A 22,315-nucleotide genomic window follows, 5' to 3' on the forward strand; every position below is an offset into this window, starting at 1 on the left:
GCTTTGTTCTATACAGAGGGAACTAAGAGTACCAAGTTTGTGGCAGAAGGAAGCACAACACCCTCCAAGGAATTTAAGTGTGGCTAAATTCAGAAACAGAGTGAGAGTAGAGGTAGATCGTTTATTCTTAAAGAAATCTGAATCCTCCTTCCTGGTTCTGATAGTATACAGAATCTCAGAGGCCACGTTTAAAGCAACAAATGGGAAACAACTGAAGAGTTTTAATGAAGGGGAGGATAAAATGGCATCATTAGGGATGTTAGTAACATTCTAACTGCAGGGAAGATCGGACTGGGAAGGAGTAAAGATACATGAAATCTAGCTATCTGGTGACTGTCACAGTCCAGGAGTCAGGTGATGGTAGCTTGGACTAGGGTGGTGGTGGCAATGGAAGTGAGAAATGAACAGATTTGAAATGTATAAGGGCATAGAACAGATGGAACATGGTCATGGTTTACAAGACAGAAGAAGTCCATTGGTGACATGAAACTAAACTATTTCATAGGAAAGGAATGATGGTGGGGGTGGGGATGTGTGTGCTAGACTGGAGCAATGGAAAGAATGCGAAGGGGAGAACAGATACAAGTTGAGACAACTGAAGAAAGCTGGCTATACATAAGAGAGAAATCAGGTAGTAGCTGGAGGGGGGTTATAGAAATGAGGGAACATATTTTAAAAAGTGGTATCAGATTGAGTATATTTTTACAATAGCATTAATAGGAAGAATTTGGTTGAAAAAAAAGAGAGAGGAAATAATAGGAAAACAGTTTAAGGACAAGTATGAAGAGATAATGTGAAGTTTTGGGGATGGCAGAATGCTTTGCGATAGAAGGGAGTATAGTAAATACATGAAAATGAAGTATAGCCTAAGTACAAAAAAAGGAGGGCGACACTGATGGGGAAACAGCTCAAAAAAGGGTACAGCCACTTTCTTCTACTGCAAAAGAAAAAAAGGTAAATTTGGGTATAAGAATACATGATACTGGTTATGTTTTTATCTGGTAATTTTTTTTTCCTCTGTGAAAATAGTGAGAGAGCTGTATTAGTTTGGTAGGGCTGCCTTAACAAAGTACACAGTGGACTGGGTGTCTTAAACAACAGAAATTTATTTCATCACAGTTCTAGCGGCCAGAAGTCCAAGATCAAGGCGTCAGCAGGGTTGGTTTCTTCTGAGGAATTACTCCTTGGCTTGTAGAATGGACATCTTCGCTTGGTCTTTCCTTGGTTGTTCCTCTGTGTGTCTGTGTTCTAATCTCGTATTATAGAGATATCAATCATATTGGATTAGTGCCCACCCATATGACCTAATTTTACCTTAATTACCTCATTAAAGACTCTATCTCCAAATACAGTCACATTCTGAGGTACCAGAGGTTAGGACTTCAACATGAATTGGGGGGTGGAGTGGACACAATGCAGCCTATAACAAGAGGGTACTAACCAAGAGTAAACAGGGAGCTAGGACACATCAGAGGTTCAAAGTGAAAACAGCTCTAAGGAGTCTGAAACGGTTTTCACATTGACTATAAATGAAGTAACATTTTAAATGGGTAATTTAATTTAAATTCAACGAAGTCATAAAATCTGAATTCTAATCTGTTCTGCTAACAAGCAATGTCCGTTGAGTATATCTTTATTACTCTAAAATGGGAACACTTTATCACAGAATAGATATATGCCTCAGAGTATACTACAAACAGCACTAACTTAGGAATCCCTGACATCCTGCTCCTACTCCTTGCTTTGTCACACAGGAGCTTAATTTCTCTGAATCTTGATTCCTCATCTTAAAATGAAGTACAACTAAATCATCTCTAGTCCCTTCTAAAATCCTATAGTTCTATGAAATGAAGTGAAATGGAATTACTTTGAGAATAAGTGGATTGTTGCATTAGGGGAAAAAAAGGTTCTTTGAAACATTTGTCAATAAAAATTGCATGCTTCCAGCATACTAAAACATTGGTCTTCTCTCTCTTTTTTTTCTACACCCTCTCTGCTCCAGAGTCAGTATTATCCTTATGGTTAAAGCTATGTTAATGTGCCTTTTTCTCACTTCTGTTGGCTTAAATACTGGGTGTTAAGTTGCAACAAGATATTACTTTTTTGTTACATGTAATTATCTACTTAACTTTAAGTGATTATATTCTGAAACAGCATTCCGAGCATGTCTAAAATAAGTTTTGCATGGTTAAAAAAAAAGTTGAATGGTGGATATATTAGTCAGAAACATATATGACTAAAATACAGAAATCAATCAAGAGTTTATTTTTCTCATGTAGTAAGTGCAGAAGCTGGCAACTGCTCATGTCAGTTCCGATGTTCACCATTGCTAATGGGGACCCAGACTCCCCCTACTCTTTCTAAGGAAACGCCTTTGAAATGTATCTTCATTCTCAGGTTTGCGGTTCAGGGTTGTTAGGCACCTGCTGTACCTCTAGGCATGTAGTCGGCATTCACAGACAGGAGGAGGAGAAAGCAGCAAAAAGCTTCATCTCACAAAGCTTCGCCTTTTTAATTAGAAAGAAAGGCCCTCCCCAATATTCTTCTGTTCATTTCATTAACCCTAACTAGATATTTACACTGTCCAATGTGGTGGCCAGGAGTCACATTCAGCTACTTACTTGTAATACAAGTGAAGTTAAATTTAAATTTCTCACTTGCATTGGCCATATTTCAAAAGCTCAATAGCTACATACAGCTAATGGCTACTATACTAGGCAGCACAAATACAGAATACGTCCTTCACTGAAAAAAGTTCTGCCTGGCATATCACAGACCATAGGAATGAAACCATTTCTGTTTTACATCAATCATGATGCAGCACCTGGGGTTGGGGTAAGGTCCTAATCTCCCAAAGGAACAGGGATTTCTGCTCCTATCTGAACAACAGAGGATAGTGTTTACATGGAAGAAGTGGAGGTAATAGTTCGGCAGGTAACTGTCTGCCACTGTGGGATTATCAGTACATTTAATATGTAATAATTTATAGACCTCAACTTAACAACGTACTTAATAAGTTAAAAAATTCTTGACAAGCAGGTTATTAAAGCTAGAAAAAATAAAGGGAAACTAAGGCTGACAGTTGTAAGAAGCACTAAGTTACTTATTACACAAATATAATTGCTAAAGAAAACACTACTTTAGTGACTGATGGGAGATTAGAGAGAAGAAAGGTAGTGGAATAGTATGTGGGCACTACTTCCTTTGTAGCGAACACGTTTGAAATGGCTGCTTATGTTGAAAATGCAGTTCATGGGCAAAATGAGTACATCTTGTGATAACAAGGATTTGTTGAGAAGAATTATCTTTACATAGGAAGAGTTATTTCACATCTGCTCATTACTTATGGCAGAATAAAATGAAAAGGACTGCAACATGAAAGAATTAGATTACATAGGGAGAATAATTTACTTCAAAAGGTTAAAAAGCTGATATTAATGAGTTTCCTTCCTAAAGATTTTCATGTTGAAAATTCCTCTATGACCCCCATTTGTCTAAATCCAGCAATAACAAGTGTGCAGGAGTTTCTCTATAATGTTGGAATGTATAAATAAATAAGTAAATAAATAAGATTATGCATATAATCTAGATCTATGTAATTTATATGCATAAATTACAAATACAATAAATATTTGATCTGAATAATTGCCTATTTTTAAAACTTATTTATGTCTGAATAAAGTGTTTAATGCTCAAAGTTCTTTCTATTCTATTGAAACATGCAAAATACTGTTGAAGGTAGTATAATGGTTATTTAGTATGAAAAGAAAAAAAGAAGAAATTCTCATTATAACTAAGGAGGTAATTAGATATGAAAACTGTAAACATTTTCTTCTTAAAATACTCCAGATTTTTTTATTTTTCCCTAAAGTAAAAATAACTCAGCAACTGAAATCCCTTTAATTCCTATTCTCCATGATCACTAAATATCCTTTTAAGTAATTTACAGTTAAAAGTTTGATAAATGTAACTTTCATAAAGGTTACATTTGATTATTATAGCATATGTGAACCTTAAAGCATTTTATAGGTAAAAATCTCAATTATGTCCTATGACAAGACTAACATTTTACAAAGAGATATTGCAGAATTTTGGAGAATGACATTTCAGCATGATTTATCAGAATAACATTATAGTACATAAAACAATAGCCTACTGAAATATAGAGCAAAATCCTACCTAACACTATAAAGAGAGTCAAAATAATTTGCCAGCATTTTGCTTCTGTCAGCTATGTATGCTATGTATTTCCTATCACAAATAAACTGGAGTTAACTAGTAATCCTGTTCTAAAACAATATATTCACTACTAAGTATAACAAAAATAATTTATAATCTCCATATGCAAGTTTAATAAATCATCAAGGTTTATTTAACGAGGTTATTTCTACATCAGATTATGGTTTGAAAGCAGTTATATACATGTGATATGAAGAGAATGATGTGTAATCGATAAGACTCTTAAATCTTTCTCCCATGGACTTTCTTCATCTTCCTGCTTAGCAGTAAAAAGTATTTGCAGGTTTATATAAACACATTCTTTACAACTGCCTTCACAGAAAATTAGTATATAAATAGCACTGGGCATTTAGTAAATAAGTCACAGGCTAACAAGTTCAATTGTGCAGTTGTGAAATGTAATGTGAAAGAGTTTTTGAAACCTTAAGACTGGGTAATCTGCAGTGTTTCCAACATGTCTTCAACTGCCTTAAGAGAGTATTTGGTTTCCTTCTTACTTCGACCTGCAAACTAATTTTTAAAAAATGCAATTAGGCTCAATTTCAATGGCAGGTTCAAAATCACAATCTTACCTTCACATTGCTAAAGAGAGTTAACATTACCTATTTTATCACCAGCATGAAATCAAATATGCTCTTTTTCTTCAATAAAAACAAAATTTGGGTTTTAAGGACATATTCATTAAGGTTTCATCTTCAGTTGAAATGTATAAAGATTTCACTGCATAATTGGGCAGTTTAAATGTTTATATAGCATGATAATGTACAAAAACAGATTTGATTTTAAAATTATCCTTTTTCAACCAGAAAATATGAAATAAAAAGCATAATTTATAAATTAAATTTAGCTTATATTTGTGTAGGAATGGGGAAAATTTCTACTTGTCTGGCCTCTAAACAAATTTTTACAATTTCAAACAAAGGTAAAATATAAAGTGCTTTTTATTAAACATTTTGAAGTGCAAGCTATCTCTATGATTATTTAAAGTTGGTCGTAATTTTTAAAACTTTTCCAGATTTATTAGTTGACTAGATATTATCATGTTTCTGCAGCAAAGACCAGTCAAATAAAACTCTGTTACATATTACAATGATGTAAACATGTTTTAAAATATGCATTTCTAGTTTAAGTTGTAATTTACTATATAAAACCAAATTGGAATTGGATTTTACAATGAACACAAAATATAGCACACTAAATACTATCTTTGTATATTTAAAAGCAAATTCATGGCATATTAAATTAAATAAAGAGCACATAATCAGTGGGGGAAACACTGTTGAATACCCCATGCTGATTTCAAAATGAGTTTTCTAACTAAACCAACAATTCCCATCATTTATCAGTTTGATTTAATACTACAGATTTACTAGATAAGTGTTCCTTATGAGGGTAGGTTTATTATATCTATATTACCTGTTTTCCCTCTGGTTAAAGTATTGATTAACATTTACCATTAACAACATATAGTATTTTCAAGTTAACATCTAAGCAGTCAATACATTTTCATGTGACTGATCTTTCTTTCAAATACCAATGCTGTCTTAAGTACTTAGTGCTTGATTTACGATGTGTTCCTTCTCTTTTGTAATTAACTTAATTTGGCAAACTTCTTATGACCTGTTGAGAAAGATTAAGTGATCAAGCACAGGTAACATCATAGAAGCAATAGGTTTCAGGAATTGGTAACCTGCCTCTGACCTCTCTGGCCACAGCTTAACATTGTGATTCCCCTACTTCCTAAACCATTAGCTTCTGTGGTTGAATCTTGATTTGATAGAGTAAATGAAGGGGATTTCTAGAGGAAATGCCAGAGAAAGAGAAAAGCTTCTCCTAACAATCAAGATCATTTTATCTTTCATAAGACATCACTAATTTAAGGAATTCAAAAGTTAAATACACAAGTCATAACAACAAACTATAATAACAGCAACACCACATTTAAAACCGTTCCTTTTCATAATTTCCTTTGGCGAGTAAAGAATGTGGGGTGTGCTTATTACTCCTATTATGCAGTTGATAAATTCACTTTCACAAGGACTTACCAAGAACAGAAAGCCTTTTCTTTTACCACTGCCTATCCAAAGTAAACAGGCATGGTCCTAATCAGATACTTAATGGTCTAATTCTACAAAAAAGCTTTGATGGGCTGGAGGAGGAGGTACAAAATAGGATACCACGTAGAACATTCACAAAGAAAAATGAAAAATTTCTGCAGATCTGAAGTCACAATACGTATTTTAAAACATAGCAGCATTTTTCTTGGTTTGTACTTAAACATAATAAAATAATAGTAAATATGAATTTGTGATATTTTAAATTAGCTAATTAAAAAAATCACCTAAGATTGTGTATCAACACTACTGACAACCAGTGCTATTTAGAATAAACCAAACTAACTTATTTGTGTCAGAACAAATAAAAAGAAAGTTGGAAATATAAATATATCACTTCGAATTTTGCCTGACATGCAATTATTTTGTCTATTCCAGAATTATATGGCAATTTAACTGATTAAACCGGAATCCTATTTTTCCCTCAAATCATGATTTAATTTTCTATTTCCCAAAAGGATAGTAACAGAATCACCTCTGCAATCATAAATAACATATGGATCACTAGCACAGATGAATTTAACAGTGTACCAAGAAGCATTTATCTGGAAAATTATTGTGCGTAGGTTCACATTAAAGTTTTTCATGAGCATTAATCAAACTTGCCTGCCTCTACTGAACATGCTAAACCAATTACCTAATTGAAGAGCAAGTAGCAGCCATATTCTGTTTCGTTATTAAGTAGAAACAAAGAAAAGCAGTTCTTAAAACCTAATTTTCTCTAATTTATAAATGCCTAGAAAAACATTACAATAAGGAATATTTATTATATTCTTTATACTTGTTTATATGCCTAGACATGAGTCATGAAGTTCTCAATTAGATCCCAGAGATTTTTCTAGTTACTAAAATGTCAATCTCTGAAAGTTATGCTTTTCCACATTAATCACAAATTCTGTTTTTGTTTTCATAGTTAGATTTTGCCTAAGTAAATTCTTCTTTCATAATTCCCTGTTGGATCTTAAAGAAAACTCACCAAAATGAACACAAATAATAAAAACTGGATTATCAAATTCGAAGGTCAATGATTTATCCATTGTTATAGTAGGGATAAGTTGGCTAAAATTTATCTTTACACAATTTGTGGAAAATAATATGGGTCTACAAAGTAATAGGATAAATAAAATGGAACAGTGGATGGATGAATCTCAGAAACATTATACTGAGTGAAAGAAGCCAGGCATGAAAGAGTAACCTATGATCTCATTTATATAAAGTTCTAGTACAGGCAAAACTAATTTATAGTGATAAAAATCAAATCAGTGCTTGTCTGCAGTGTAGGATGGGGATGACTGCAAAGTAGCAGAAGGGAACTTTCTGGAGTGATGGAAATGCTGTATATCTTAAATGAGGTGGTGGTGAGAGGGGAGTAACATTTGTCAAAGCTCAACTGTACACTTAAAATGTGTGCACGTTATTGTATGTAAATTATACCTCAATAAAGCAGATAAAAGAAAAAGGCAAAATAATTAAAACCAGGATAGGACTATGGAGTTATATAACAGTGTAATAAATTGCCAAATTATCACATATTTATCTTCCCATTGAAAGGTAAAGACTGCATCCACTGAATCTAGGTTGACCATGTGATCTGCTTTACTCAGTGGAATATATAGCAACATGTGACACGTCCAGAGGCTCCAAAAGTCCTTGCACATTGGAGTTGGCCTGTTTGCTGCTCCTGGAACCCTGAGACCACCGTGTGAGTTAAGGCCAAGTTAGCCTGCCAAACGAGACACACAAGACCCAGCACTCCCAGCTGACAGAGAGCCAACTTTCAGATATTTAAAGTGAGGCCATCAACCACTAGCATAGGACAGAAATATAAATAAGCTCAGGGAGACTAGCAGAATTACTCAACTGAGATCAAGCCAAACAGCCTACCTACAGAATTATAAGGAAATAAGCCATTATTTTAACCTAGAGTTAGCAAAGGGCAAAAGACACAAATATTTATGGAATCTGATTCACAGAAAGAGAACCCAGAACCTCTGTAGGAAAGGCACAGAATACGTAAGCTTCAAAAGCAACAAGAGATTTTATTTCAAACCTGTTATTCGGGACAGAGGCAGAAATAAACTTTGCATGATGGGTGATTCCTAACTGAGGAGTATTGGAAGTTGCTATACAGAAACCTGACATGACCAACTGAGAGGTGTTATCTTCCTGAAGTGGTATCCAAGAGGACAGAGACTGACAAAAATTCCTTGTACTAGTCTGTCCTATAGAGTCAAGAAAAAGGAAATCATATCTTCAGTAAGGATGTGTACAACATCTGAGGACTGTAGAATTTACAGTGCAAAACTCAAAGATGAAGAGCACAAGTGATGCTCTCAGAGCTCTTTCCAAAGAACACTGAGACTTTATAAAATCAATTTGTGAAAAGAGAATGGATCTAATAAGATATATTTTCTTTTTAAATGAGAATGGCAGGGAAGCCAAACATTACTAAAGAATAGGGAGGGTTTGGATGTTTGAATAATAGCTTAAATTACTGAAATCATGGAGTCAACATCTAGTGATAAAGTTCGTCTTAGGCAAGGAAGGGCATGCTAGCCTGGTCTTGTATTACTGAAGAAACAAGGAAAAAAAAAAGACAAAAAGAAAAGAAAAAAACCCAAACAAAACAAAACTCTGAACTTAGTTATTATTGAGAACTTTAGGTCTGAAATGAAATGAAAAACAAGTGAGGGTTGAATATCAATTGTCCATATGAGAAAATAATTGAGAAGGGAGTTAGAAACTATAATTACAACTTCAGATACATTTATACCTCACACCTCCTTATAGAGGCCATTAAGAGAACCAACTGTGGAGTCAGACTGCCTAGGTTTGAAAACAGCTCTGTCATTAACAGCTATGTCACCTTGGGAACGTTATTTAATTTTTCCATGCTTTAATTTCCTCATTTGTAAAACAAGAAAAGTACAGAGCTTATAATAAATTTTCTATAAATGTTTGCTATTATAACTGCTATTATAATTGCAATGCACATAGCAGGCATAATAAAGTGAACTTAGAACATGTGATTAGTAAGCACAGTATAATGTGTATTACTGATTTGGTAAAAAATTATGAATTAACTTCTTTAATCCTCAGAGAACTTTTTATTATGTCCATCTTACAGATGAAAAGCTAGGCCCAGAGATGGTATATAATTTATCCAAGGTCGCATAGCTAATAAATGTCAGAGCCAATCTTTGAAGCCAGAGGACATGGATCTAGCATCTATGTTCTTCTCTTAACTGCGCCACAGTACTAGATTGCATGGACTGGGACTCATGACAGAGTCCATAGATGGACAGAAACATTCTGGATAGCTAAATGGGAGGACATTGACTCCTCTTTCACATCATACATAAAAAAAACAAAACAACAACAACAACAAAAAAAACAGTTCCAAATGGATTCTGGATCTAAATGTAAAAAGCAGAAGGAAAAAAAGACTCTAAAGACACACAAGATTGTCTTTATGTCCATGAGTAGCAAACAGAATACAAAATACACAAACTATAAAGGAAATGAATGATTAAGCTGAACATATTTAACTTCAGAACTTTCATTCATCAAATTCATTTGAGAGCAAAAAGCAAGTAAGGAGTTGAAGAGAATTGCTGCACATATAACGAACACAAGGTTCATACTCAGGAAACCAGAAAACAAAACAAAAAGTCATAAACCAATGAAAAAGGCTTCATGAAATAAGATATCCAAATAACAAATAAACATGAAAAACTGTTAACCTCACTAGTCATCTGGGAGATGAAAAATAAAACCATGACTACACATAACAGAATGGCTATAATTATAAAAACTGACAGAACCAAGTGTTAGTGAAGGTGTGGAACCATGAGAACTCTCTAACACTGCTAGTGGGGCTATAAACAACTGATTTGGAAAACAAGCTTTATCTACTAAAGTTAAATATATGTATGTCCTATGATCCAGTATTTCCACTGAAAGGTATATCATCAGAAATGTAAGTATATGTACACCAAAAGACTTGTAGAGCAATATTCAGTGTATTATTATTCATAACAGCAACCTAAAACAGGAAATAAGCCAAATGCTTATCAACTGACTAAATAAAATGTAACATGTTCACACAACAGACTATACATAGCACAATGAAAAGGAATGAACTACAGATGCAAAAAAGGATAAATCTCATACATATAATAGTGAAATGGCCAGACAAAAATGAATACATACTATGTAATTCTATAAAGTTCCAAAAAAAAAGCCAAAAACTACAGGATTATAAATCAGTACTCTTGAGCAGGATAGAAGGAGTAGAAACTGAGAGGAGGTACCATGACAGCTTTGGGGTGTTGTAATGTTTCTACTTATTGATCTGGATACATTTACCTGTACAGTTCACTGAAATGTACATTTATGACGGGTTTCTTTTTATTACATATGTTGTAACTTAATAAAAATTGATTTAAAAAATATAGTCACCCCATGTCAAAAACACTCTCAGAGCAGCCAGCTGCTTCTTCAAAAATGTCTTAAAAACAACGATGTACTCTACATTCCATTAATTTTATATTATACAAGTCTTATCTTTAAACTTCTCTCTCTAAGCCTACTCTGTGAGAAACACCATTATAAAGCTGAGCTATCTCAAACTGCATTTGGAGAAGCACAGCCTGGCTAATATTTACAAACATTCTGACTTAAGTGCCAACAGAACTGATATTCTCCATTATACACAATAAAAATACAGTTACTTTAAATGATGTGATCATGGGGGCAGTGAATTTTTTGAGTGGCACCAACCTTCTCCAAGCAAGAGTACAAAAAAAAAAAAAAAAAAAAAAGAAACAAACAGCATTAAAATCAAAACAAAATAACAGAAAACAAGACCAAAGAAGTCATCTTCAAAATGACTACATTGTGGGCAATTCTCCAAAACCCTAGAACATGGTTGTATCAACAACAGTAGCAGGACCTACAAAAGATCAACAGCTGTGTGGTAGGAGCAATAGGAAGTAAAAGAGGACAACCTACTACTCTACAAGGGACAGGAAGGAAAAAAGTCCAAACTGATGCATTTGCGAATGGCCCGCAAAACCAGGACAATCTGAAAGGCTCCAAATTGAAGTGCAAAAACTTGCATGCAAATGTTAACATTAAAGAAGTTTAACAGTCGAAAGCCTTAAAATCTCTGAAATATGCAGCAGATACCCTCTTTCAGAAGGGAAGAACAGAACAAAACAAGACAAAAAACAACAACAGAAAAAACCCCTCATACTTAAAGAAAACTATTGGAAATTGAAACCAAAGGAACCAGGACAGAAACACTGGGGTAAGAGGGGAAGGACGGTTCAGATAAGGAAGGTGAGGGGGGCAGTGAGGAAACTATGCCCAGAGGTAGTCAATACCAGAAAGCAAAACAATGAACAGCAAAATGTAACATTTAATGCTGAGAGCAACACCTCAAAATTCAAGATCTGTAGAGCTCTAAGGATAGATCGAAAAAGATTTTCTGGCTGGAGCCAGAAAATCTTTCTGAACCAGACCTAGTTCTGAGAAGGAGTGGATAGACACAGAAGTCATATTTTAGTTCTCCTTAACGAAGAAGAGGAAGATACAGAATAGTCAAGCTGGGAAAGTTATCATATCCTATCTCGGAGTCCCCCTATTCTACTAAAATCCTCCTCATAATAAGCCAGGAAAACTATCTCATTGAAACATGAAGAACAAGAAAAAGAATATGAACTAATTCCATGAAAATTATTATGGAGGGGAAAAAAAGAAAATGACAGAAAAGGATTTGAAAGAAAATGAATGACACAATAAGAGGCGGGAAAGGAGAGCCAGTAAGCTTATAATTGGAAACCTGAAAAAGAAAACTTAAACAATCAAACAAAAAAAGTATCCATTGTCATAGATTAAATGACTACATAGGTATGGATTTATTTCTGGGCACTCTATTCTGTTCCATTGATCTATGTTTCTGTTTTTATGCCAGTACCATGCTGTTTTGATTACTATAGCCTTGTAGTATGATTTGATGTCAGGACAGTGTAGCTGCCTGACCACTGCGCTGTTCACCTGAAGCTGAAGAATATTGAATGTCAACTATAATTAAATACACATACACACACACACACACACACACACACACACACATACGTATACGTATATATAGTATATATAGTCACGGGTTGTGGAGTACAGAATAGGGATACAGTCAATGGAACTGTAACAGCTATTTATGATGTCAGAGGGATAGCAGACTGGGGGTATCACTTTGTGAGGGGTGTAAATGTCTAACTGTTTTGTACATCTGAAACTAATAAAAATAAAAAATAAAAAGCATTTAAAACTAAAATTCTAAAAGCAAATTTCTCAAATTAAAAGAGGACTGAATCCACATATTAAAAAGTGCCTCTTGTGTATCTGGGAAAATGGACCCAAGAATAATGAAAACATTCTGTAGTAAAACTATTGGATTTTAGAGATAAAGAAAAAATTCCTTTGGACAACCAGACAAAAAGTCTAAGTCACTTATTAAGGTTAAAACTCAGGGGCATCAGAGTTCTTGACAGCAATATTTTATCCTAAAAAACAATGGAACAATATGTTTAAGAGACTTAGTAATGTAAGCCAAAGTTTGTATAAAAAGCCAAATCGTCCTTCAAATATAAAGACTATAGACAGATAAATTATAAACATGCAAGATGTAAGAAGATATGTTTTTCCATGAGCCCTTCCTGAAGAATCTCCTAGAGATGAGCTTCAGAAAATCAGATAAGATCTGACTTGTAAGCGAAGTACATAAATTTTGTTATATATATATAATCTGGTCATTTGACTTTTAGGCTTTTTTTCCTCTTTTTTTTAATTACTTGAGATACCTCTGATTAATAATACACTCATCTACCCAATGTACTTGTGAAATGCATCCTGCAATTTGTTTACCCTTTCTGCATTTTCAGAACTTTTTTTATTTGCCAAATGCAGAACTACTGAGACTTCTAGATGGCAAGGCTAATTATGAAATCATAATAGTAACAGATTCCTTTTGGGGGGGGAAAAAGTGATTCTACAACTACAAGTTAATTCTACACAGTTAAAACACATCTGATAAAGGACCAAAGGCATAAAAGTCCAATGAGACATTGGCTTTGTAGTTTGAAGAAACAAAAACAACTACTAAGAAATACAACACATTAACTGACTTATATCATAATATAAAGTTTATCAATACTAACCTGATAAGCTCTGTTTATTTGACTAGCTGCCCAACTAGCATATTTCATGTTGTCCTTTTTTGTTTTTGCACTTGCTTTTGGATTAGAAGCAATATGACTTGCGGACTAAAAACAAAACGAAGAAAAAAACCCATCAAAAACAAAATGCCTTTTTTTCTAGCAAGATAATCAAAAACATGTAAGGGTCACAGTTGCAATAGGATGATAACAAAGAGTTTTTAAAACTTGTACCAAAACAATTGTTAAAATAAAAATAAAGTTCAAAGAGATTAGTGTTTAAAAATGAAAATACATTTTAAAATGCAGAATAATCCGAAGTAATGGGAAGAGAAAGGGTATCTTAAATTGTATCTGAAGTTATTTTATTAGTTATCTAACAGAGCTCTTAAAGGTAAAATTCCATTTCTTTCCTAAAAATTATGTCATTTGTTTCTTCCTGCCTCCTACTCTGCAATCAATTCTTTTTCACTGAGCCCCACCAAGATATTTATCCAAAAGTCCATGAAAAGACTAGGAAAATTAAATTTGAAGGAACTGCCCTATTAAAAAGAAAAGTTTATTTTTCCAGGCATTCTGATTGCGGAGAAAGGCTCATTTTATATGTATTTAAAAGCACAACAAATTCTTCCAATCCCAAAGCCCTTCTTAATTGAGTTTTCTAAGCTCATAATTTGATATACATAAACAATAGAAATATGTAATTATATGCTTCACACAATTTCCAAACTGTTTTTCTATACCATAAAAAATTTTAATTTGACACTAGAGATTTTATTTCTAATACGTCTTTTATTGGCATAGTTTAAAAATATCTCATACAATTATAACTTAAGGTAAGAAATACAATAATGCTGGGCATAAAACAAGAAATAGATAATATGGTTTGTTATCAGTTACTATTTAATTTTATAAGGGAAGACTTCATTTCTGACACAACAAAAATATTTTACAATGCTAGGATGTATTAACATCTAAAAATAAAACTGCCTTATAACCTATTACTCAATTAACTAGAGAATATTCATATGCTTATCAAAAAACTCCCCAAAAAACAAAATCTCAAGAGGGAAATGATTGGATAGGTTAATGGATTTTAAATGACAGATTTTGTAAAATGACATTAAACATGCATCTCAACTCACCATGTAAAGTCCAAACAAAGCTCTCATATTTCTGTTGTTCAGTTTCAATGCCTGTGAAAAATACTTTCTTGAAAGTTCAAGGTTTTCAAGTCCACCTTGGGTATATTTAACCTGTTAAAAATTGTGCAGTGATGAAACCTGTTTATTTTACTACTTTGAAATATAGCATGTCTCATCATTCCATAGGCATTAGTAATTAAAACAGATATTCTGTAAACAAATGTAAGATGTTTAAAGAATTCATCTTAAAGTTGTTAGAGCTAACCTAAATTTTAAAGCATAACCTACCCCCCCAGAACTATTCTATTAACAGTCCTTAATAATGAAGTCCTTTAACCTGACAACATTCAATTATATCACTATCCTTAACAGTAAAGCAAATAAGATAAATACTTCCTACTTCCCAAAATACTGACCTTAATATGAATTTCCTACAGTACAGACTGAAAAATCATAATAAAGACAAACAAAAACTCATAGACACAGACAATAGTTTAGTGGTTACCAGAGGGTTAGGGGGCCAGGGAGTGGTAGAAAAGGGTAAAGGGGCAAATATAGGGTGATAGAAAGATAATTCATTCTGGGTGTGAACACACAATGCAATATATAGGTGATGTATTATAGAAATATAGACTTGAAACCTATGCAATTTTACTAACCAATGTCACCCCAATAATTGAATAAAATTAAGAAAAAATCAAAATCAAAATCATAAATGTCTTAGACGCCATTAAGTGGTGACAATTGTGGCAAAATTCAAAATTAGAAAACACTATACAAGTAAAAAATACAAAGAATCTCACTGTTTTAAATAGTGCTTTTAACTGATAAGTCAGTATTTCCATTACAGCATTAAAAATTTAAAACTTTTACTTCCACCAGTCAATTTTCATCAGATGTTTTAAATATTTATATACTTGCCTAACATTAAGGACATAATCTTAGTTCCATAATACCCAACACCAACAAAAATAAAATCACATACAATTGTTTCTGAAAACACTTACTTCAGCATACTGCTGACAATATAAGTGGTTGTGTGGATTAGTCATCATAAGCTCCTCTAAACAAAAGGCTGCTTTAGCATAGCTGAAAAATATCAAGATATTAATTTTAAAAGTCACAAATTTTATTTCAGTTATGCCTTAAAATAATTTTAAAACAATTTTAGTGGTTAGACATTGTATTCCCTAAATACTTTAAAATAGCTTTAATAAAGTACTTACCCTGAATTATTAAATACAAATAATATTAAATTTTTTAATGAAATAAATAAACAAACAGAAGCTTAAATCCTAAAGCAACCTATGAACAGTCAGTAACACATTTTTAAAACTGGGTCACTACTGTGACATCCAAACATCATTAACAACACAGGCTTCAAGCCCTTGGAGCAGGTTACATATAAAACAACTTCTAGAAGTCCACAGATCATTTAATAAAATAGTCAAATAGCTGAAGAGCAAGGAGAAATTAAACATTTTATCAAATACTCTCTGTTCACTAAAAATCCCTCACAAACTTATATTTACCAACATATTCCATTACACAAACTTTGCATTACTTAAGTTTACTGTTAAATACAAAATTATAATGAAGTTATAAATTTCTAAACCCATGAGAAATAGATCACGCTAGTGGCTTTGATACGCACTCTACTACTATTTAATCATGTGGTAGAGAAACAAAAATGTGGTTGAAAATCTAAGGAGAGAACTGCTGCAAAGGGCTCCGGAAAAATGGTTTTACACCATGTGACTATAATTCCCTTTAATGTATTTTATATGTCTAAAGCCATGTGAATATCCTCACTATTTACAGGTAATCCTAAAGAACACAGGTGTTCTCTAAGATTTATTCCCAGGAAGGGGGTGATTAGAGTACCCAACAGAAAAAGACTATCTACAGTTATTTTTGGCATTGGTCACCAATCTACAAAGGTACCTATCTTTACACTAATGTCTAACATACTTACTTTTCAAAATATACATGTTTCACACACGTGACTACTAAGAGATAACTTTTATTACATTCTTATTATGTATTATTTCTCTAGGTGTTACAAGTATTAGCTCATTTAATCCTACCAAAACCCTAGGAAGTAGGAAATTATTATCGCCATTCTATAGTTGAGAACACTGAGGCAGAGAGATTAAACTGAAACCGAGGCTGTGCCACCCCAGTCAGTAGACAGTCTTAACCACTATGCCCATAAGCGCTACAACCACAATGAAAACTGTGGTGGTGATGGTAGTGATGAAGATGTCAATGGTAACATCAAAACAGGTACAGCAATCAACCCAAAAGGCCCAAGGAACCAAAAACACCCTGCACATTACCCAAAACTCACAGTATTTTAGGTTTATGAAGGATCTTATATATAGACTCTCATCAAAGATCATGAAGCTATTTATTTAGCCCTTTTCATTTTTATATCCTAAAGCTAGCACTGGTTCTTGACATATGATAGATATATAATAAGTGAACAAATGACTAAATGTCTCAAACAAAAGTATTATATTTACTTATCTATTTGATATTTATTTATCATTCTACAAGGGAAAAAGTGGTCTCTATTTTATTTACACCTTACCATCTCTATTTAACACCTTACCATCAAAATGGCAGTTTCCTTCTAAATGTGTTCCTTTTACTAGGATGATGCCCAAAATTCTTACTAATGCTAAGAATAAATATTCTTAGAAATTTAAATAGGTTAAGCACAACTGTGACTCTAATTCTTATACAACGTAAAAATAAAATGGGTGGGTAAGAGTTAGTACTGAAAAATGAATACCAAGATATTTTTTGCAAAAATGATACAGCATCACATACAAGAGGGGGATCCCTTCCCCCAATTTTACAAGTATAAAATCAAACTAATTTTGTGGATTGAGTACAGAATCAAATAAACTTAGAGCTGGAAGGAGCAACAGATGGTCTAGTCCAGTTTTTCTCAGCTGGGACTGCCCAAGAGTACTAAGCCGTACGGAAAGTGATTTGAGTGGTTCTTTTCTCAGTTCTCCCAAGGAGGGTACGTGAGCAGCACCATTCCAGAGGCATAAAAAAGTTAATTCATTATATATTAGGTTGGTGCAAAAGTAATTGCGGTTTTTGCAATAATTTTTAACCTTTTAAACCGCAATAACTTTTGCACCAACCTAATACAATGATTCAATGAGACTAAGATTAGAGAAATAAAAGTAATTTCAATTTATTTAAAATAGAACAACCACTATTATTGCGTTAGAGTAAGTAATTACAATTTTCGAAAAAGTTCTGTTCCTCACAAAAGCATATGTACAGGTTACAGTTTTTGTCCCTAGATTGCTTTATCAATATTATGGTTTTTCCTCATAGGATTTTAATAATTACATTTGTTATAGAATTTTACAGTAAGGCTGGACCGACGAAAAGGAACCATAATCACAGTCATAATTAATTTATACAACTAGTGCCCCATGCTGTTATAACATCTAATTTTAACTACAAATCAAGTTAAAAAAATTAAATATCTTTATTTAAAATACATATTTTTGTTTATAATACATATTAGTGCTAATGTATAAATTATAACTAATTTTTTATATTTAAAACAAGTAAAGTATCTCAATATGGTCAACTGGTGTGACATATACCAGCTGCATAACTAAACACACACTATAATTTATATATTAGAATCAAAAGTAACTTAAAGACATAAGGACGTGGCAGAATTTTGTATCCCCCTTTTCTCTACATAAAAACACTGAATAGACTTGTATGAACATTCTACTGTGGAAATTTGGAGTAAAAAAAATGTTAGCTCTAGACTAACAATGCTGCCTGTGATTTATTGTATTTAAAATAGCTTATAACTATTCATATGAAGAAATGTCAAATATATCTAGTAAACCCTAAATTGCTACATTTTTGCCACTGTGTCCACAAAACTGTGCTAAACTGACATTCCACAATAACTTACCACTTCTACAAAAAAAAAATTCTACCTACTCCAGTGACTTGCCCAAACAAGTCAAATGAATTAAGTGAATAGATTCTGATGTTCATATAGTTTCAAAAAACTGAAGATATTTATTTCTACTCACCCTAATTCTGAACATTCCTTCTAAGTGTTCAATTGGAAAATATTGGTCATTTTCTGAATGACTAGCTTTAGGACCAAAAAGCGTTTTTTGATACAAGATAAAGGGGAAGGCTGAACACAATTATTTCCTCTGAAAAGAAATTTTTCAGGTGCTTTTCTTTGTTTTTCTTAATTTCTTAGGGATTTTTCAGTTCATTTCTCTTAAGAATACATTTAACTCTACCTCAACAAACTCTTTAGAGATTCAAAACAAAGCAAAAATGAATGTGGCCATTGTAAGGTGAAGCAAGTAATAAATTTAATGATAGGTTAAAAATATAACCTATTTGAGAACTAAATATAGAAATATTAGAAACACATGCAAAAAAAGTAAAATTGAGAAAGAAATAGAAAAAAAACCAGAGACAATATCTTTATATAACTCTCTGAGGACAGAAAACATAAAAGCAATAAAAATTGATATATCTGACCATCTAAAAATATCAAGTTTCTTTAGTTAAAACAAATCAATATGAAAAAGACATATAACAAACAAGGACATATTTCTGAAAGAACAAAGATGCCTATTCTTTGATATAAAAATCTCTTGAAAAAAATTTTTACAAGGTGTAACCAATTTTCACCTATCCAAATTTGCAAAGATTAAAATGAATGATAGTACCCTGTGCTGTTAAAGGGACATTCTAATAATTGCTGGCAGGAGAGTTAATTGATATTCCCTTTCTAGTGAACAATTTAGGAACAATTTATCAAAACCACTGAAAATGTGCATATCATTTAATCAAGTAATTTTACTTCTAAGAATTTAGCCCAAGGAAACAATTAAAATAAAGATAATCAGTACAGTATTATAGTGAAGATAAAGAAAAACAACTTTTATATTCCCCTAGGAAATTAGTTAGTACTAGGAAACATTAACAAGATGCAATAACATAAAGCCTCTGAAATCACACTGCGAAATGTTTACTGTGATAAGAAATTTTTGACAAAATATAACTAAGTGAAAAGCATTAGGCTACAAAAGATAATTCTATTGCAGATTTGTTTGTTTCAAGAGGTATTAAAAAAAACAAATACAAACTAACGTTAATTAGAATGATGGCAGAATGATGGGATTTTTGCCTTCCTCTTTATTTTTTATCAGATTTTCCAAATTTCCTGCATTAAGTTATCTCATTAAATAAAAAAATTTCCGTAATGATTTGAAATGTTTTTAAATGCTTTTAATCACAAGAACTTCAAAATGTACAAAACCATTTTAAACAGCTGTCATCAGTTTTAGGAACAAAATAAAACTAACGTTAATTTTTTTACTGCATCCTGAAAATTCAGCTTCATGTTATTTAAACTGTTTACTGTATACCTAACAAATATTGACTTAAATAAAAACTATGAAAAACATTTCCATTTAAACCAAAAGTACTACCATTCTCACATAAGAGAATCCTGAGTATGTGTACATATGTGAACATACAACATACATATATCTATACTGAACATGATTCGGGAAATAATTTTGTAAGGAAAAACAAAGAGAATCTGATAGCCAGAGTATAGTAGAGAATTGGAGAATGCTTCCCAGAATATAGCACACATTCATTAAATGATAGCTACAATTTTAATTTTAGCTCCAATTTATATTAGAATTATGCACATAACTATCTTAATTCTCTATTCACATTACATACATAGCCCTGGGCAAAGAAAAGACACAAGCGTCTTCAAGCTATTCTATTTCCTATGTCAGCTATTTGTAGTATGGGAATGAGGTTACCTATTCATGCATAGTGAGAATATGCATACGAGAATCTGATTCTATTCTCTCAAAAAAAAAAAAAAAGGAAAGAAACAATGTGAAATACTTCAGATTTAGAAGAACCAAGGTAAAAACAGAAAAAAAAAAAAAAAAAATCCTGCCTGTAGATGGAGGTTAGCATCAATGCTGTGATATTAGAAAACTTGCACTAAGACCAGGCTAATCCTCTCACACCGGGATTTCCTCTTGTCACTGCAGCAAGAAAAAAAGCTAACAAAAACATTAAATATCCAATAAGGGAGTTCCTACAGCATTCAACATTCTTGATTATTCTTGGTTTTTTACCCGGGCAACAGAATTTTTAAACAGCAGGGAGTATAATACTCTTTGTATATAAGAATAATTTAAACTCTAAAAAAATCACAATTTTGAGTCACTAAAAATAACCTTAGCTCAGCAAACGCAGGCCTTTCTAATTCCAACGAATGCCAAATGCATTTAAAAGAAAAACTTATTTCCCAAACAAAAATAATTTAGCAAAACACAAGTGACCTAGTTAAAAGCAATTCATATACTATAACCAACAAATTGTTGATGTTGTTTTTCATTTAATTGTTTACTTATTTTGTTCATTTAAAATGACATGATTCATTTATGTCACCAAATCTTCATAAACCACTATGCATTCTGAACTTACATAGTGATGAAAATTGCACTCCTAACAAAATTTTACGTGTGTTTAACCACTTACTCATGTTCATTGATATAAAGTTCTGCAAGTTCGTGCCAGGCTTCTTGGTCTCCAACAAATCTGGTAAGAGGAAAGGGATAAAAAGTAAGTGTGTAGATATCAGTAAATAAATAGCATGTAGGCAAAAAGGAAAATCAAATGCAAATTCCATTTTAATTAAAAAAGATTTATCAGAATAACAAAACACAATCCTCTTGTAGGACACTCACTGTTCCAGATACTCATTCAGTTCTCGAATGGCCTCCACATTTTTTCCCTGGGCTTTTCGAATGGCAATCTTACGCTTTCTTGCAGCCTATGGGTTGACATTAATAAAGGATTAGGCCCTCATGATTCCCTGGGTTTTTGTAAAGAAGGTAATTTGACTGCAAATTATTATCTCAATGCCAGTGAAATTCCATTGTAGAACTACTGCTTAGTGGGAGTTTATAAACATACCCCATGACATCCCACGGAGGAATTCAAACATTCCTCTAACAATCACATATGCTTTACTTTTGGTGCATACAATGTATGCATCATTTCATTCAAATAAATAACCATCCAGATTCTGATAATTACAAGACAGCAGGGAATCCTAATCTTTATCCAGACTAAAGTCCTTTACTCTGTCTCATTCATAAGATCTGTATCTTAAGAGATAGAGGGACAGTGGAGATTAGGAAAAAAAAAATCTCACCATGGCCACTTGAAAGTCATTATACAAGCATGGCTTCTGATAACGTTTTTCAGTTTTAAGAGAAAAATCTACCTATGAGTCTTTCAAATGAATAATATAAGTACCGAAAGACATATTTTATAACAGACAAAACATTTAAAACTTGCATTTTAAAGTTTAAGTGATAACTATAAAAATCAATGCCATTTATTTGTGCATTCATCAAATATGTACTGCATGTCTAATGTTTGACAGGTACTGTGCTAGACAGTGAACATATAAGGAGAAAAAACACATCAAATAAAAAAAAAACAATGACAGCGATATCAAGGGTTTGTGGTAGAG

The 22,315-nt window shown here is 32.6% G+C and overlaps 1 protein-coding gene across 4 annotated transcripts in view; it reads right to left on the minus strand.

Moving 5' to 3' along the window:
• The window catches only part of EMC2 (ER membrane protein complex subunit 2), a 54,998-nt gene that overhangs the window by 21,592 nt on the left and 11,091 nt on the right, over positions 1-22,315 (minus strand). The window contains exons 2-8 of one of the 4 annotated variants that reach the window (XM_074316265.1): positions 21,522-21,607; positions 21,313-21,372; positions 15,726-15,807; positions 14,719-14,829; positions 13,577-13,681; positions 4,662-4,749; positions 1,087-1,248 (exon numbers count right to left, since the gene is read on the minus strand). In XM_074316265.1, coding sequence (XP_074172366.1) covers positions 4,663-4,749; positions 13,577-13,681; positions 14,719-14,829; positions 15,726-15,773 — 351 coding nt within the window. In that variant the 5' untranslated portion in view covers positions 15,774-15,807; positions 21,313-21,372; positions 21,522-21,607 and the 3' untranslated portion in view covers positions 1,087-1,248; position 4,662. Of the gene's footprint in view, positions 1-1,086; positions 1,254-4,343; positions 4,750-13,576; positions 13,682-14,718; positions 14,830-15,725; positions 15,808-21,312; positions 21,373-21,521; positions 21,608-22,315 lie in introns of those variants that run through there. The other 3 variants (XM_074316266.1, XM_074316264.1, XM_074316263.1) reach the window with 3 other exon arrangements.

Source organism: Rhinolophus sinicus, linkage group LG12 (genome assembly GCF_036562045.2).
Source record: "Rhinolophus sinicus isolate RSC01 linkage group LG12, ASM3656204v1, whole genome shotgun sequence".
Classification (NCBI taxonomy): domain Eukaryota; kingdom Metazoa; phylum Chordata; class Mammalia; order Chiroptera; family Rhinolophidae; genus Rhinolophus; species Rhinolophus sinicus.